Here is an 18,326-nt window from a genome sequence, read left to right on the forward strand (position 1 = left end):
TTTAAAGTCCTCTCGCAAAATCTAATAATAGCTTTACAAGCTTTCTTGAGGCCACAAAAGGGAGGGAAGGACTTGTTTAAGAAAGGAAGGTAGGAAGCTAGGAAGCAGAAAGAAACTGTGTTGCTCTGTGGAAGTTCCTTCTCTCCTTCCCTCCCTCCTCCTCTCCCTCCTCCCTCCCTTCCTTCCCCTCCTCTGCAGGAGAAGTCTACTGATCGTCCAAAAGAATGAAGACATTCTTTCCTCTTCATGTCATAAAAGTGTAAGTAAAAACATAATGGGTCATAAGATCTTGGCACAAGCTTCTCAAGGTGAGTAACTCAGCATTTTTCAGGAGCATGACATGCTTGAAATCACTAGTGAGATTTCAAACCATCCTCTAAAGTTTGAGAGGCCAGAGAGTGCCATAGGAAGGAGAGTTTTGTGACACCCTCGTTTTGACTACTGGAATGAAAGGAAAACTTATCTGTAACCACACAGTTATGCAGTATAATCCTTCTTCATCAGGCACATAAATAAAGATACCAAGTAGCAATTTTATTCACAAATTTTAAAAAGGCATTACAAAACTATTTGTATAATGGAACGATAATTTACATATTTAAAAACCCAGTATGTAAAAGAGTAATGATGAAATCTAAATATTGACTCAAGCTGACTACCTTAAAGCAATGATGGAGTTTTTCCTTTTTCTATTTTTTTTTTTACTAGCACAGACAATAGTGCTTAACCTAGGTAAAATCAACATTAACACTTTATCCAAAGTAGAAAAATCTATATTTAAAAAATATATTCCACATACACAAAGATGAAAAAGCCCCTGCCTTTACTTGGTTGCTCCCCAAGTCCTTGTCTCATTCTTGTGGATGAGCTTCTACAGTGTTAAGCAGTCACATGATGACACACACGCAGCCAGTGACGTGATGCGAGTCACTGGCACAGCTCCACAGCTGCTTAGTCTATTGAGTGCTGCAGGATGTAACAATGTGAGGTGCAAACTGGATTTTTTTTCTCAAGTATTTACAAAGAGTGTAGAATATAAGATTATTTTATGTTTTGATGGTCTGTGGTGGTAAAGCGTCCTCATCTTGATAAAAATAATCTGGGATTTTTCAAATGTGGCATCAAATGAAATTCTCCAGTGATCAAAAGTGATGTTTCAGGACTTTCGGCCAAAGCCTCATTCCCATCAATCTAGATCTCTCCAGCACACATTTGTCTTTGAAGATACAGGGCTCTACATATGGAAAATATATTCAGGTCACACAAAGGAACACAACCCCGGTGTACTTTGATCATCCTTTTGCCATAACGGAAACGATCAAATTGCAAACACTGGCACACACACATGAATTACAGTCAGGTCATTCAAGGAAACACTACTTGCCTTTTCACACTGGTATCTGGTGGTCAATTACCAAATATTTTGCATGAGTTTTCTAAAAGCAATTCTCCTAAAGGTGGGTGCCAAAGGATAAGAACCATTGGTTTATACTAAAAAAAAGAATAGAAAAAGTCAGTCTGTTGGGCAGACATGAAAGATGGTGAGTTTCTGTGAGACACACCGATTTCCTCTTTCAGTGAGAGGGATTCAGGTACTGAGAAGTTCCAAGCCCAGCCAAACTAATAGACACATATCAGGACACAGAGAAACGGCCACATTTACTTCACTCCACTAATGTCTTGCAAAGAAAGAAAACCATGAGTGAGAAGACAAAAATATCTTAGGATTGGCAGATTTTTTGTAATATCCCGTTTGCCACAAGACGCTGGTTTGGGAAGGCTAATTCCTAAACAGTATGTTTTAGTGCACACTAACATACTTGTGTTTAAAAGCCTACCTTTTTTTAAGAAGGCAAATGTGACAGAGCTAATAGTAACTGGTTAAAAGACAAAGACCAGATCTGATCTTGTAGGTTCAAGCAGGAAAGAAAAGCAGTAAATCTCCGCTCAATTAATTCCTCTCCAGGGCATAAAGATTAAGCACAAAGGAGCCATTTACTGCTTCCTGGCTGAACTGGGCTCATTTCTTTCTAGCCCTAGAGACAAGCACCAAGGTGGTAGGGGACAGAGGCATCTGCTCTCAAAGTCCAACACCATCTGGCTCAGATAGGAGGATATTATTGGGCAAAGTGCTCTCTGACAATTACAGACCTCAACGCTGCCTATAGGTTGTGCCTTTTCCTCTGGTTCTAAAATGTACTGCAGTCTCGATGAAGGTTACTCACCTACGGCATGCTTCAGTGGCAGGGCAACCTGATACATCATTTCTGTAGCCTTTAATAGAAGCTACAATGCAAAGAAAAGATCATTATCTTCTTGAACACCACTTCTCTATGAAAGAGAAGTCTGGAGTTTCTAAGCTCAGTTACCAGGAGAGATGGCAATAAATGCCTCCACATCAACTAATTTTCACCTAGATACGCTAATCTTTGCAAACAAGACTCGGCTGTTAGTCAGAACTGGGCATTAAGTGGTACCTTTCCCAGCCACATTCCCTAACTGAGGCCCTTGTTTGTGAGATGGAGGCTGAGGTTAGAAGTATAGTTCCTGAGGGGTGGGGGTGGGGGTACGGCGGGGAATTCTCTTCTGATTGCTATTTAGGTAGTTAACCTCATCTAATAAACCCGAGATTTGGGTAGACAGGCCAGAGTCACTTCTACCCACTTCAACTAATCAGCTTAGATGATGAAAAAGTGACCTTGGTTCAACAGAAACACTCACATTTGACCCTATTCTACATAAAAAAGAAGGCAGGTAATATGATGTTGACTTTTAGTAGGATATTTGGCTCTATGAAATTCTTTCTGAAAAGAAAATGTAAATGAAAATTTATCCTCTGGGTCATCAGTCTTGTAAAACCACATTCAACATGAATATAAGCCCGGATGCATTTGTTTCTTGTTATGTGTCCATAATCTTTTAGGCTGCAAACTCAACCCATCAGGCTTTGAAGTCAGTCTTGTAGCATAGGAACTTCTCGTTTAGGAAAGCTGTAAAGTATCAAGGATCTGCCTGGAGTCTTTTCTCATTATTCCTTGAGGTTTTGGCTTACAGCTGGTCTGGCTCAGATGTAGCTGGCTGAAAGGCTAAAAAGGTTGTCAGTTTTAGTTCAGACTTTTGTCCTCAGAAGCCACGAAAGGTCCAGACCATGCTCTGTCCATAAGCCTTAGAGAGGAGTGCCCTTTGGGTTCCGGGCATGTACTTCGATTGCAGAAAGAAGGAGGTCCTTTAAGCTTCCTAAAGTATCAACAGGAAGAAAGGTTAAGAAACAATACTTTAAAACTGAGGCTGTTAAATTGTATTTAAAAAAAAAAGTATTATGCATAACTTTCACTAGTAGTATATGTGAATTTCATAACATGTGGACAAACAGCTCATTCACTGGTGTTCAAATACCCAGGAACCCACGTACTCTGTGACTAAGAGAAAGGTTTTCATAAGAACTCAAAGTCACCCAATAGTTGCAAACAGTTCTTAAAAGATGATATAACCCATAGCAAACAAAATAAAAATGATCAGAAAATTATTTTGCTCATCTTCATCCTCATGCCGTGTCATATTTAAAGCTTGTTGATGTGTTGTGCTGCTATAAAGCATTTGTAGGTAAAGATTTTAGGATCCTTTCGTCCCTCTTTTCAAAGAGCAAAGATGATTAATGAAGAATGTCATTCTTTAATGCCAACTTAGTCTCTGATTTTAAAATCCCATGAAATGATTGGTAAAAGTTTAGAAATCGTTTGGGAATGAGATTTCTCCTGCAATGATCCCCCTGATCTGGCAGCCTTCTTCGGGCAACTACCCTCAGCAAACTGGGGCCAGTTAGGCTTGTCCTGGTCAAAAAGGGCACTGCCCTCACTCTGGGGGCATTGGCCAACTGCACGTGGCTGAGAGTTGAGTAAAACCGTAATTGCTCTATGCAGTAAACCTTCATTAACTCACCACTCATTTGGCATTGGTGACATATCATATAACCTTAGTTTATGAAAGCAATTTTATTCCTCGATAAAGGAGATTTCCTAGACATAATTGTTTCTGAAGTACATAATAGGAGGTAGTTTCATCAAACATGTTGATCGATTGGTAGCACAGTGATAAACACATCAACCTACTGTGCAGAAAAACTCTCCTCACTATGCAGATAAAGAAGTAGAGAGTTCAAAAGATTAAGAAACTAGAATCCAGGTCATCTCATATCTTTTCTAACGTTCGTTCCATTACTTCATGCTGAAATTGAAAATGTTGGGAAAAAACAACCCAAAAATCTTTTCCTGTTAGTAAATAGGCTTTTCTCTCAGATAACTCAGCAATGATGTCCCAGATATCTGAGTTCTGTTCCCTTTTGGGAGGTGTTTGATTAATTGATCCAATGAAAACTAAACTAATTTGCAATATCATTTAGGACAACTCAAAGTCCCAAAAATGCCCCACATCACATCTCTACTTCCCTCTCCCTGCCTCAGCAACTACCATGGCCACTTTCTCCACATCAACGATACAATTTCTTCTATTATTAGTCACAATAGTTTTTTTTATAGTAGGATATCAGTAAGTCCACTTTAATCCATATTTTATTTTTCCATTCTGTGGACCCTGGGATGGTGATGTCCCCTCCACCTCTGGATCAAGAGGGGGCTTAGATTCCACATGGATTGCAGGGTCAGATGCTGGAGTTCATATATCCTGCCATAACCCACTGAATGTACTGGGGGAGAGTGTGAACTACAAGGTAAACTGTTATCTGTGTGGTGCAGCAGTGCTCCAAATGTGTTCACCGAGTGCAATGAGTGTGCCGCAATGATGGAGGAGGTTGTTGATGTGGGAGGAGTGGGGTGGGGGGGTGGGAGGTATATGGGAACCTCTTATATTTTTTAATGTAACTTTTTTTTGTGATGTATATATCATCAAAAAAATACAATTTACAAAACTGATGGGGTGGGGGGATGGGGAGTGGAGTATATGGGAACCTCTTTTTTTTTTTTAATGTTTTTTAATGTAATGTTCTTTGTGATCTATTAACTTTAATTTTAAAAAATGTAAAAAAAAAAAAAAAAGAATATAGCACCACAAAAAAACACCAAAAAACCTAAACGAATTTGATTAAATTTTGATTGATTTTGGTTAAATTAAAATTGAGTTTGATTAAAATTGGGTCTGAATATCTTCAGCAGATTCTGTGTGGTCTTAAACCACCCACAATACAAGTAGAGTATAAAAATACAGTTTTGGGAAACAAATACTTTATAAATTGCAGCCTCACATCAAGGAAAGACACAAAAACAATCATGGGTATCGCTTCCCTTTGCACTTCTCCCAGACAGAAACACGGTGCTTTCCTGGATTATGAATGAGCGCTGGTCACGGAGCCATGCTAACTCAACATGGACTCGGAGTGGAAATAATTAACTAGGAGCTTTTTGGCCCTGCTTTATAATAGCAAGCTGCTGAAATCAATTCCTTTATAGAGGAGTAGAGGTATTCTCCACCTTGGAAAATCAACCTATCAGGGAAATCTGCTTTTTGGAATTTAGTAAAATGGGAAAAAAACAAAACTAGCTGAGTTAAACATTTGGTGGACCTTTGAAATAAAGAAGAGGGCTGAGCTCCCCAACTATTTTCTTCTGAAGATTGAGGTTCATTCACTTAAACATCACCCATTCAGCAAATGCACCTAAGGAGAAAGTGCTTTTCAGAATCTGGAAAAGATGATCTCTTAAAATGGGGCTCAAGATATTATTTGCTATTTTAATTGTAGGAGGGAAATTGAAATGATTTCTATTTTAGCAGTTCCTTTCATTACTTCAGAATATCATATTTAGGTTTACCTAAATAATTAGAACATATCTCAGGAAGTTAATAAAGCCTTTCATTAATGTTATAATATACAACTTGAATTCTTATGTGCACTAGTGAATTATCATCAGATTCACAGTATCTGTAATTATAGTTTTCTTTTCACAGTAATTTGAGTTGAAAATACCTTTATCAAGAACCTAATTACCTTGACAACTGCCTTGGTAAAGATATTAATACATCATATCATTATATACCAACTTTATATACTAAAATGTGTTTCTAAAATTTTATATTCATAAAGGCTTCCCCCACTAAAAATATAAAGTGCAAAAGATGGGGAATGAGCTGGCATTGATGTGACTTACTACCAAGATGTTACATTCCTTAGTCTCAGCACTTTACATCACAAACTTGGGGACAGGCTACAACATTAAGTAAGTGGTCATTCTATTTACTGACAGCATGCTGAAAAACTGTAGTTAGTCACGTGGTGGCCCAATAATCCATAATCCGAGTTATTCAGACTTACCCCCAGGAATACCTGTGCAGGAAGATGCAACAGACGGGCCTGAAGGTAACACAAGCACATTTATCATCAAAATCGGGGATGTGACCTGGGAGGAACTACAGTGTCTGTGCAATGAAACTATGACTCAGCCTTGACTGTCAGAGCCCGCAGACTTCCACTGTCGAGCCCTTAGCATGGTGTCCAATCGCTCTTCTGGGGCCACTTGCTGAAGGGCACCCTGTCGTCTGCATTGTCTCCCCCTTTAACTTTACACCCTGCTCTGGGCGGGACAGCCACCTCCTGGGCTGGTGGGCTCTCTCAGTTCCTCAGTTTTATTGGGCACAATCTGTTCTTCAGACTTCCACCTCACAAGGCTCAATCTTAAACCATTTATTTTTGTTAGGAAACCATCTAAAGTTATAAAAATTAAAGAACCAGCTTAGTAAGCAATCTTTCCTTGCTACAAGATGAGCTCAGAGATACATACTTTAGATTTATTTTATTTTTATTTATTTATTTCTCTCCACCACCCCCCCCCCCCCGAGTTGTCTGCTCTCTGTATCCATTTGCTGTGTTCTTCTCTGACCACTTCTATCCCTATCAGCGGCACCGGGAATCTGTGTTTCTTTTTGTTGCGTCATCTTGTTGTGTCAGCTCTCCATGTGTGCAGCGCCATTCTTGGGCAGGCTGCACTTTCTTTAGCGCTGAATGGCTCTCCTTATGGGGTGCACTCCTTATGGGGTGCACTCCTTGTGCGTGGGGCTCCCCTATGTGGGAAACACCCCTGCGTGGCAGGGCACTCCTTATGCGTATCAGCACTGCGCATGGGCCAGCTCCACACGAGTCAAGGAAGCCCGGGGTTTGAACCACAGACCTCCCATGTGGTAGGCGGATGCCCTATCCATTGGACCAAGTCTGCTTTCCCATACTTTCGATTTAACTGCCTAATTTACTTGTCCTTCCTCCCTTCATTTATCTCATCTCGCCTCCCTTTCCATAATTTTAAGAATAAAAACCAACAAAATTTTTTTTTGGTAGTTGAAATAAAAGTACTGCCGATTTAGAGCAATGCACAACATAATGTAGGTATGGACCTAAAAAGAACACATCCACATTCACACTTTGGAGTCAGTCTCGGGGTCAGTGAGCTAAGGACATAAAACCTGATGGCCGCAGAGGCCCCCTGCGACAGGTGCGCATGCAGCAGGGCTCAGAGGGCCTCCTGGGTTCCCAAGGCCGTGATCTGGGCAGGGAGGGGCAAGTACAGAGAGCAGCATGGTCTGCACGGCGGGGGCCTCGAGGGGTCTGTGAGCTTACTCATCGGGACTCTAGGCTGACACGGTTCTTCTAGGACTTACACTAACAACATATGTGCTTCCACGTAAGGAAATACTGATAACACTGTGCTCTCCTGGTTGTTAAGGCCAGACCCTCACCTGGAGGAGAAAACAGAGGTGCTCGGGTATCCCTGGGAGCTTCCGTGCCTTCAGCTTTACAGCAGGCCAGAAAGCCCCGTCTCCCTGCATTCCACCACCTCTCCCTGACTCTGACTGGAAGCCCTTCTATCTGGAATGTTCTTAGGCCGCATTTGGTCCCAGGGTCATGGCCACAAATCACAAACCGGTCAGTCAAAGCAGAGAGATGTAGCAGGTAACAGTAAATGGGGGAGGAAGGAAAGGAATCGATTTAGGAGACCTCAGTTCTAAGGTGACTGGGAAAGAAGTGCCTTTACTGGACACAAGAATAGCACAGGGGAAAATGAAAGTATGATTTGTTTGCAAGATGCTCCGCAGCTCAACTCCATCAGGGAAGGTGGTAGGTGTCACTATGCTAGGCAGTTGATTTACAAAGAAGGACGAAAGAATGCAGCTGTCCCTCATGGCCTTACAGAGCAGCAAGGTTAGTTGTTTGTCTTTGTTTTTTTGTTTTAAAAGAGCTAGAGACTCCAGGCCCTGAGCCTCAGCAGACTTGCAGCTCTGATTCATTGGACTTACCCCGTCCAGCTAACAGGGAGGTAAAGAAGGTCAGCCGCCACACCAGAGAGCCAAGAGTGCCTACAACTGCAAGCAGGAGAATTGCATCCAGCATCCATGTGGAATCTAAGCCCCCTCTCGATATAGAGGTGGAGCAGACATAACCATCCCAGGGTACACAGGATGGAGGAATCAAGTATGGATTAGACTGGACTTACTGATATTCTATTCATGAACTATTGTGATTAGTAATGGAAGAAATCATAACATTGATGTGGAGAAAGTGGCCATGGTAGCTGCTGAGGGTCGGGAGAGGGAAGAAGAGATGTGATGTGGGGGCATTTTCGGAACTTGGAGTTGTCCTGGGTGGTACTGCAGGGACGATGCTGGACACTGTATGTCCTGCCATGGCCCACTGGGTGGACTGGGGGAGAGTGTAAACTACAGTGTAAATCATTATCCATTTGGTACAGCAGTGCTCCAAAATGTGTTCACCAAATGCAATGAATGTGCCACGATGATGAAAGAGGTTGTTGATGTGGGAGGAGTGGGGTGAGGGGGGTGGGGGGTATTTGGGGACCCCTTCTATTTTTTAATGTAACATTAAAAAAAATAGAGAAAAAGAAAAAAGAAAAGAAAGAATATATATATCTTCTTATACCATAGAAGCAGTGAAAGATGGAAAAACCTTCTTATTAGTTTCCCCGGATTTTTAAGGGTGGGAACAGAATATCCATTCCCAGGGTCCACCACAGACCCCCGCCAGTTCACACTGCAGCCGGCCAGTGCCTCACCTGGAGGGACGCTGGAGTGGCTCGGTTCACGCTGCCTTCGCTCTCTCGAGCCGGCAGGCGTCGAGGAGCTGGTGTGGCCTGTGCTGGTGCTGGTTCGGTCAGTGTGTTGTCACGTCTTGCGAAGTCAGTGGTTTCTGTTAAGTTTTCGGAATGAGTTTGGATGAGAGCAGCACCGCCAACCAAACCCTGACCACTGTTTGGAAACAAAGCTGTGGAGTTTTCGTTTTCTGGATTGAGGACATTAATATCTTCTCCAGCGAGTTCAGGGTAAGAGTCACAAAAAAAGATGCTGTCACCACAGAGGGGGCTTTGGATCAGCGGCCAGGCGTCCGAGAATTCACCGCGGATGGAAGGCGACAGGGACCCGCAGAACGCCGGCATCATCTCCCCCATGGAGCCTGCGGGTCTGAACGCATTTTGACATATCTTTAAACAGTCGATGGAGAAGCACAGCACGACTACAGAATGGCATTTCAACTCTAACGTTACGTCTTCCAGGTAAAACAGTCATTTACTGAGCTTCCAGTTGTTTCCAACTTGCCTCAGTACAATAAGTTCAATTACCCAATTTACTTTTAAACTGAATTTTTATACCCATTTCTAACAATTATAGAGTTATGCTTAATCCAATCAAAAACATTACTATGGGGAAGTGGCTGTGGCTCAATCAATTGGGCTCCTGTCTACCATATGGGATGCCCTGGGTTCACGTCCCAGGGCCTCCTTGTGAAGGCAGGCTGGCACAGCAAGATGACGCAGCAAAGGGAGACAAGCAGGGACAGAAAAAACGCACAGCAAATGGACACAGAGAAGAGACAGCAAAGAAAGGAACAAGCCGCAAGGGGGGGGAATAAATAAATAAACAAATCTTTCAAAAAAACCCTCCATAACATTACTATGTCACAACTAAGTTTCCTTGAATGCTGTTTTAAAATTCTATGAGACCATGATGTGTTAAAAGTTACTGATGACAGAAGTGTCACAGATCATGAATAAAGGGAAAATAAAGGGAAAATACTGGAGAGTAAAGAGGAAAGAATATTCTTTGCATATTAGCAATCCTGAGAGACCTACCAATGCCAGTGCTCCCCAAACCAGAATGTCATTGACAATAAAAGAAAAAAGACGTCACCATCAGTGCACTGAAGTCCCCGGAGTTTCACAAGAAAATGGGTAAACAAGTAGAAGGCCTGTCTGTACCAGGGAATCTGAATTTGTGCTGATGAAAAACCACTGTTACCTCTCCTGAAGCACAGCTGGAGGATGCAGGGCACAAGCAGGGGGTGCCCGGTCCGAGCAGCAGGCCTCCTCCTGGCATGAGGATGGACTCAGACGCGCAGGCCCTGTGAAGGCCAGCACAGGTTTTAACACCGGCCCCTTCCTGAAGAACTGTCTCCTTAGTAACAGGGCAACATTCTTCTTGAAAAGCTAGCTGTTCTCCTTTGGGTGGCTTTTTTGGAGGGGAGGAGTATGAGGTTTAGTTTTTGGTACTATTTCAGCCCATGAGAATGCACGGAAAATAAGGCTCTCATGCACTGCTAACTTGGGTAAAAATGGTGACACTTCTCTGTTGAGTGGTCCAGGAGAACAGACTAAGGACCGGGGAAACCTGCAGACATTTTCATCAAACACACGCATGTACACATACTTTTTATTAGATGTTTGGGAGGCCGTTGGCCAAGCTGTAGGGAAGTGTGATTCATTATAGGGAAGTATAAGAATTTCTACATTGTGGTGATGAATATAAATGAGTGGCAAAAATAGTTGGATTACCTTTGCCCTTATTTGCCCTAGTTAGAAACCCATTTCCAATTATTTTTCCAAACTTTCATTACCACTAATAGCTCTTTTTGAAGAAATTAAAAAAAGATTTAAAAATAGATGTATTAATTTTCACTTTGAATTCCACTAGAGAACACAGGATACAAACTTCTATGCTATAAATGGTTAATATTATTTTTAATCAATGGGCCCAAAACAATGGAGGCAAACTTGCCTAAAAAGTTACTGAAAAATTCTAGAATTTTCATGACATGCATGTTTCCTTTTTAATACTTAGAACTGAGGCTCCCAAACCACTGGGGGACAGAAGAGGATATTTAAACAAGACTGGCTTTGACTAGACCACCAAGCGTAGCAGTCTAGCTGGGAGAAGAATGTGAACAACTCTTTCTTCGCTTGGATTTCTTAGTTCCTCTGCTTCCTCTCGGGTGCCCGTAACCCAACTGGACTTACCGCAGGTCTGAGCTGAGTCCCAGCGGCACTGACAGCATGTCCTGGGACCATAATCGTTGAGGTGAGGCCGGTCAAAGCACGACAGTTCGGAACCATTGTACCGAATGTCCTGGGATCGCAGAGACCCTAAAGGACAGCAAGACAATCTGGTCATTGACCACAGTCTCTTGCACCCAGGAGCACCCACTAACACCACAGTGCAGCCCTGGACCATTCTAGCTCTTGTGTTTCAAAAGAAAAAGAGGACTGTCATCCAAATTCCTTCTTCCCTTTTACACCAAGCACAACTATGGAAATAATTTAAGAGAATGCCAAATGCAGGGTTGCCAGAACTTAGACTTTTCTTTTCATCCGGTGGCATTGGGACATCACAGCCAGTTCCATATCCTTACAAAGCCACTCCATCCCTTAGTCCCTCTCCCCCAGACCCGCTCTGAGACCGGAAGGCTGTGAGGTTTATGTCCACCTGTGCCTGGTTCCTTCAAGAACTCATGGAGCCTCATCTTAATCAAGTTTTTGCTCAAACACTTGAATGGCGGTGCTTATAAACTCCCATCACCGAATTACTAGGAAATATAAAGAGCTTAAACTCACAGCTGGGTTTCTTCTCCATAAACTGCCTCTTGCAATAGATGACACAGAGAATGAGCAGGGCCAGCAGGACGGTGGCCAAGGCACTGCAGATAACGGCGGCCAGAGCCGTGTCCCGGGGGCTGGAGGCTGTGGACGGGATCTTCACCAGGTTGACCTTGATGGTACCTGAGAACCACAGGGAGGAATCAGGGTGCTTGGAACAATCCGGTACATGCAAATGCTTAGACCACAGGGGACGGTCACCTTCAACAAAGGCCTTTCTGTGCTATAAATAAAAACCAAGAAAAAGAGTATCGGCAACTTTAAGACGGCTCATACACTACCTCCTCTTAGATAAGCTGTGCTGAAGCTACATTTGTACCCTTTTTCCCAAAAGGTGGTGCATGTGCTTCTTCTTTATTCCCTCAATGCTTGGGACACAAAACCCTTCACATACTGTGTTGTGGTCATTTCCTTTTAGGTCCACCAGACCAGAACTTGTTTGAGAACTTGGAATCTTCCCCTTTGTCTCCCCAGAACGTAGTACAGTATCTAGTACACAGTAGGCACTTAACATTTCTGATTTAATGGGAATTAGACTAAGATAAGCTTTTAAGATATGCTGTTTGGGGTAATTTCAGAAAAAAAAGGAATTGACTGCTTCACCACCTGACAGTCGGCCCCCAGTTTCTCAGGCAGTAAACATATTTTAATGCCATGACTGTTAAGTTACTGAAGAACATCTAAGTTTTGGAGAAAAGACTTGTTATAATACGGAGAGGCAGGCATAGTAACGTGAGAAGAAGAAAGTCTAGAAAAAGGCACTGTTTCAGAGGGTGTTAAGAGCTGAGATTCTGGAAGCCGATTACGTGAATCAGCCACTAACTGGGAGCCCCTGAGCCAATGACTTCATCCTCGGAGTCTCCCTGCGGCCACCTGTTGCCATGGGGATGATGACAGTACCTGCCTCTCCTAGCAGGGCAGAGGATTAAATGAGCTGTCAGGATAGTGCTAACTCATCATTCCTCTGGCAGAGGTGGTGACCCAAGTGAGCGCCGTCTTGCTCTGCAGGGGTCCTGGGATGAACACACTTATTTAAGGCAGAAAGCTACAAGTCAATGCAGGCACACCACATCCTATTCACCTAACACCGAATGGGTTTGCGAGAGGAATGAAAGCTTTATAGAGAGGTGATTACGGCTTCTCTTCAGTGAGCTGAGGTGGGCCCTTCTGCTTCAGTTTCCCTCGGCGGGAGCCGAGCCTGCCCCTCTACTGAGGGTTATTACAGACCAGCGCTGACTAACAGAAATAGAACGCAGGCCTCCTGTGCAAGTCTAAGTTGTGTAATAGCCACATTAAAGAAAGTAGAAAGAAGCAGGTAAAATTACGTAACCCAATATATCTAAGGTATTATCATTTCAACATGTCATCAGTATAAAAGCTAATGAATGAGATATGGCATACTACATTTTCAAAATATGCTCCCAGCACATCTCAGTTTGGACTAGCCACATTTCAAGTGCCCAAGAGCCCCGTGTGGCTATTGGCTATCAAACTGTAAGCCACAACCCTCGTGATGAAAGCTTTGTCTCTCTCTGGGCAACATGGCTTGCCCTCTGGTTTCTCTCCGTCCCTGACTGCACCCTCACTCCCAAATGAGATTAGTTTCCACTGGATGTGTGATGCTTGAGGCTAGAACCAGAAGAGAAACTTTTGGGTTGATATGATCACATCTTAAAAATAGAAGAGCAGGAGCACTGCACTGCCTGTCATTTTGGAACATGAGTTTTGGTATTCTAGGCTCAATGACTCTGGGTCACACTGATAAAAGTTCCTCACTGACACCTGGAAAGGCCTTGGACTTGGATAAAGAGGAATCACAATCCAATCATACAGTTTAAATGACAATTATTTGTAAACGTGTTAAAAATAGAAACTTTATCACTCATCACTATGCAGAGATATTATTGTAACACTCAGATAGCACCCAGTAAATGTTCATCTCTTCATACAACAAGTTAAACAAATCATGTCCCTGACCTGATGGAGATTAAATCTAAAATAGTCTTCCATCTGTGGACAAATTCACAATAGGATGTATGAAGACAGGCACAGCTGTACAAACATGGACAAACAAATGACTGATTAGGAATGTATATCCTATGCAAGTAAATCAGCAGGCTACCTTGTGGGGGGAAGTGACTTGAGAAATGGAAACATTATCTATTTGGACCAAATGGTTAAATTGTAGAAAATCGCTGACTCTTTGATGCTTGTGAGAAAGGCAGTTTACTTCAGAGTGAAACCATTTCTTTAGCTCAAACTTTCAGTCAAGTAACCCAGCCCAAGTCAACACAGGGTTATAGTATGGCTTCCACCAAAATGAGATGTACTACATGATTTGAGTTGAAGAGCTCGAAGTTCCTGACTGTTATAACTTTTAAGTTAGGGGCCCCATTGACAGAGCATTGTAAATTCAGAAAAACCCTGGTAAGAAGAGGGATTTCGGGTTCAAGTAGAATTGTGATCAGAGAGTCCTTTAATTTAAATTCTTGTTAAAAGTCTATTTGCATTAATATAAAAGGGACTGTTCCCAACTTATAAATATCTTCCAGTGGGGCTTTTATTTTTAAGTTGGTGGTTTGTGACTCAGGATTTATTTTCCCCAAGACAATCACATAAGTCTTTTTAATACACACCTTTCCGAGGTAGGGTACTAATGTTGTAATTTCAATGATATATAATTGCCATAACAACCCCAATTTTAAAGGTAAGTGCAACCATTATTCCCTTCTCTAAACATTTTCCTGAACAAGAATGACCCAGAAGTTTTCTCTCTCAGTTCTTTGATACCTAAGTAAAAAAAAAATATCTGTTCACTCCAACACCAAAAACATTGGAATTCTTGTTTACATGCACCTGGTTATGATAACATTCACAGTGAACATAATCTTTTTTAGAGTAAGTGGCATCATCATTCTTAGCTTTAATTCTCAAATACAGCAATACAGATATAAATGTGGACGTTATGGGAACTAGGGCAGAATATCTTTTGATTCTAGAACAGCCCCAGAAACTCCTTCATGTAAATTTCTGATAAAAGCCTGTTTTTTAGGCTTGAGCAGATAAAGAGGATGCAGTGGTCTTCTGATAAAGGTCTGTTTTTTAAAATAAGACTTGAACAGTGAAAAAGGATGTGGTGGTGTTGGCTATCTGATGTGATTTGAACTCTATTAAATTAATTGAGCTGTTGCTGTACTGAGAATTCCTCAGTAAGGACTTATCTTCTACAGATGAAAGAGTATTGATCAGATGTGTGGCTGCTACAATAATGCTGAAATAAAGCTTCTTTTTGCCCATTTGTCATGACTGAATTCCCCATCCACAGTGCCCTGAGCATCCTGAATGCCTGAGAAGAATTTCACTTACACCTTATTTGGATTCTGACAATACTTCTGAAGAATTGGGAATAGGAATATTTACTTTTTTTGGAAAGTTTTAACTTCTCCAGGATACAAAGGCATCTCTTACCCTAGCCAATTACGCTATTATATTCCACTCTACTCTCAGCACTACTTTTTGGTAGTTGACTTTAGAGTGGGCACTGTTCCCTTAGCTTTAACCTGACAGTCTATTCCAGAGCTTCAATTTTATAGGATACGTTTCCTTGGGAGTTCAACTCCTTAGAGCAACCACACACTGAGAATCTGTTATGAATAAGACATCCTATATGTCGTTAAATAAATTGAAGAAGGATCTGAATAAAAGAAGAATAGAAAACAGGTCACTGGCTAAGTTTGGCAAGTTGTTTTTTTCCCCCATAAAGTCTGTTTTTATCCTCTTTGGAGTGTACAGACAGGTAGAAATCCAAATTGCACAGATGTGCTCCTCTCAGCCCACCTCCTCGCCACCCCACCCCCAGGGCTTTGCCATGTAGCTGGAAGGACGTCAGAGAATACACAGGAAAGCAATACACCGCTTTCCTCCTGTGCCTAGCAATGTGCACACGTGCTTCTGCAGGCTTTCGTATGCGTTTGTATAGACGTACGTGGCTAACACACCAGCAGTAATTTCATGCTCCTCATAAAGAGTTGAAGGTACTCAAGAACACGCAGCAAAAAGGGGATGGCTTGGGAGTCTGGACCAGGCCCCTTGGTCCTTTCCAGCAGCCCACACAGCTCCTTGGATCATGTAGCTTCTGGAGAGTAGAACATTCTGCCGGTCGGGAGCTACATGTAAGGCCAAACTCATTCCCGGGGGGAGGAACAAGCCAGGCCTGAGAGAGATGCGGGACGTTCCTAAGAGCCAGCTGTGCTGCGTCCGTGGCGGGGCATGCAGTACGACAGAAACACCGAGTGGCCCTCTCGCCGCCCGCGTGGCCTTGTGTCTAGCTAATGCGGCGCAGCGCAGGAATGCTGAGCCATGGTGGCATCTCGGAGGCAAGGCGGGAGGACAGGAAATTTTATGGGGGTGGCAGGATCTGGAAAGAGCTACATCAGGGAGGGGAATGCAAAAGACACAGGCAGCAGGCTGCTGGAGGTGGCCCTCACACGCCCTGCTCTGCCTGGGTTTTCAGCCCACATCCTGTGGGTAACTCTAGCTCGGCTTTCTGTTTATTTTTAGATCCCCCAACTTGTTTAGCCACTCCAGCTTCCTAGTGCGTTATGTTTGAAAATCGGCTAAACAAAAGACATTTCTTACCAGAGGACGCTCCTAACAAACGGCGCAGGAGATGTGGTTTGGGAGGGAGGGAGCTGGCCTTTAAACCGGCTTTCGCGCCTTCTCCCTAAGGTTTTTCACCTTTCTGACTCTGTTTCCTCATGGATTTATTGGGAAATCTATTCAGACACAAAGATTCGTGGTGAGGTAGAGGTGCCGCTGAAAATTTCTCTTAGGGCAGATCAACTCCCGCAGAACTAGCTTCGGTGAACGCAGCATAGGCCTACTGCAAAAGGTGTCCTGGGATAGCTCCAAGACCTAGTTTGTTTCTCCCTACAGACATGAACTTTACCTTTACATTAAAGAGTAAGACGAAGTAGGATGTTGTTTCTTCTCACTGCTCTGAAATTGGTATTTGAAGCCTGAACTGCTTTCCTGATACTCATATATCCAGCTGCCTACTATATCCTCTTGGATGTCAAACAGTCATTTTAAACTTGTCCAGAAAATGAGCTCCCATGACAACCTCATCCTCCCTTCTCCCTACCCACAAAAAAACCCTTGCTCCTTCCACAGATCTTGTCCAGATGGAAAAGCCAAAGTCCTGCCATTGCCTCTGCCTGCTGCAAAATTCCCAGATGGCCACATTGATTGCCGTAGGTCTTTTCTCAAATGTCCCCAACCCAGTGAGGCTTCTCCACCAAATGATTTCAAATCACAATCTCCCCCTAATGCTTCCGACCCCCTTCCCTGCCTTCTTCTTCTCCATCACACTGATTGGCATCTGACATTTTAGAGATTTTACGTTTTCTGTTGTCATTCTCTGCTAGGGTGGGAGTGATAGAATCCATCCTCCCTTCCCCAACACACTCACCTGCCACATTTTCCGGCCTCCTTTGCAGCTAGGTGTGGCAAAATGACCAGATTAGAGTCAACAGGGGTAAGCAAAAGTGATGGATTCAACTTCTGGGTCATTTCCAATTGAGGGACAAGTTATTTGCCTCAGACTTCCCTTTGCCTATGAGGGGGAAGCTGGGTGTAGCAGCAGCCCAGCTTGGGAGCCTAGAGATGAGGGAGATAGCCAAAGGCTGGCAACAAGTGGTAACTGGGTCTCTTAATGGCATCCAGAAGCAGAGCTGCCCCACCCAAACCGAACTGGCTGGATGGACTGTTACATAAGGGAAAGATGGAAAGACTTCTGTCTTATTTAGGCCACAACATTTTGGGGTCTCTTTGTTACAGCAGCTTAGCCTTTCTTTACCCTAACCTATTACATCCTGTAATAAATATAGGCTCCATGAGGGCAGGGACCTTTGTCAGTTTTGTTCACTGTTGAATGTATAATTTCAATCACAGTTCCTCACACATAGATGATGGCCAGTAAATATTTGTTAAATGATGGAATGAATACTTCTGAAAGAAAATGGAAACCCTAAGTATCCTGAAAGTTCATTTAATAGGGAATTCTCCAATCAATAAGGTAAACATCTAATAACTATAGCAGAGAAGAACAAGTCATAAATGAATAAATTATGCTTGTCTGGCCTTCCATTTTCAAGATTTTACTAATGTCTTGTGTTTTGATCAGAGGTATAAGCACATGAAAATAATACATCTAGTTTCCTGCTGTATGACATTTCACCTTGGAAATCTCAAAGTAATAGGAAATGTGGCCATCTTTACTTGTGGATGGCCATGTTTTGCATATGCAATTCAACTAAAAATTAGTTCTGGAATATAAATATGCAAGCTAGACATTTTCTAATATTTTCCACTAAAGTTTTTTATCTA

At 42.7% G+C, this 18,326-nt stretch overlaps 1 protein-coding gene across 3 annotated transcripts in view; it reads right to left on the bottom strand.

Annotated features, from left to right (window-relative positions):
• Positions 1-513: 513 nt before the first annotated feature.
• The window catches only part of TNFRSF19 (TNF receptor superfamily member 19), a 77,805-nt gene continuing 59,992 nt past the window's right edge, over positions 514-18,326 (bottom strand). For all 3 annotated transcript variants that reach the window (XM_058277052.2, XM_071208179.1, XM_058277053.2), the window contains 5 exons: positions 11,898-12,062; positions 11,304-11,429; positions 10,309-10,411; positions 9,069-9,474; positions 514-3,237 (listed from right to left, as the gene is read on the bottom strand). In XM_058277052.2, the coding sequence (XP_058133035.1) occupies positions 3,229-3,237; positions 9,069-9,474; positions 10,309-10,411; positions 11,304-11,429; positions 11,898-12,062 (809 nt within the window). In that variant the 3' untranslated portion in view covers positions 514-3,228. The remainder of the gene's footprint in view (positions 3,238-9,068; positions 9,475-10,308; positions 10,412-11,303; positions 11,430-11,897; positions 12,063-18,326) is intronic.

Source organism: Dasypus novemcinctus, chromosome 15 (genome assembly GCF_030445035.2).
Source record: "Dasypus novemcinctus isolate mDasNov1 chromosome 15, mDasNov1.1.hap2, whole genome shotgun sequence".
In the NCBI taxonomy this organism is placed as follows: Eukaryota; Metazoa; Chordata; class Mammalia; order Cingulata; family Dasypodidae; genus Dasypus; species Dasypus novemcinctus.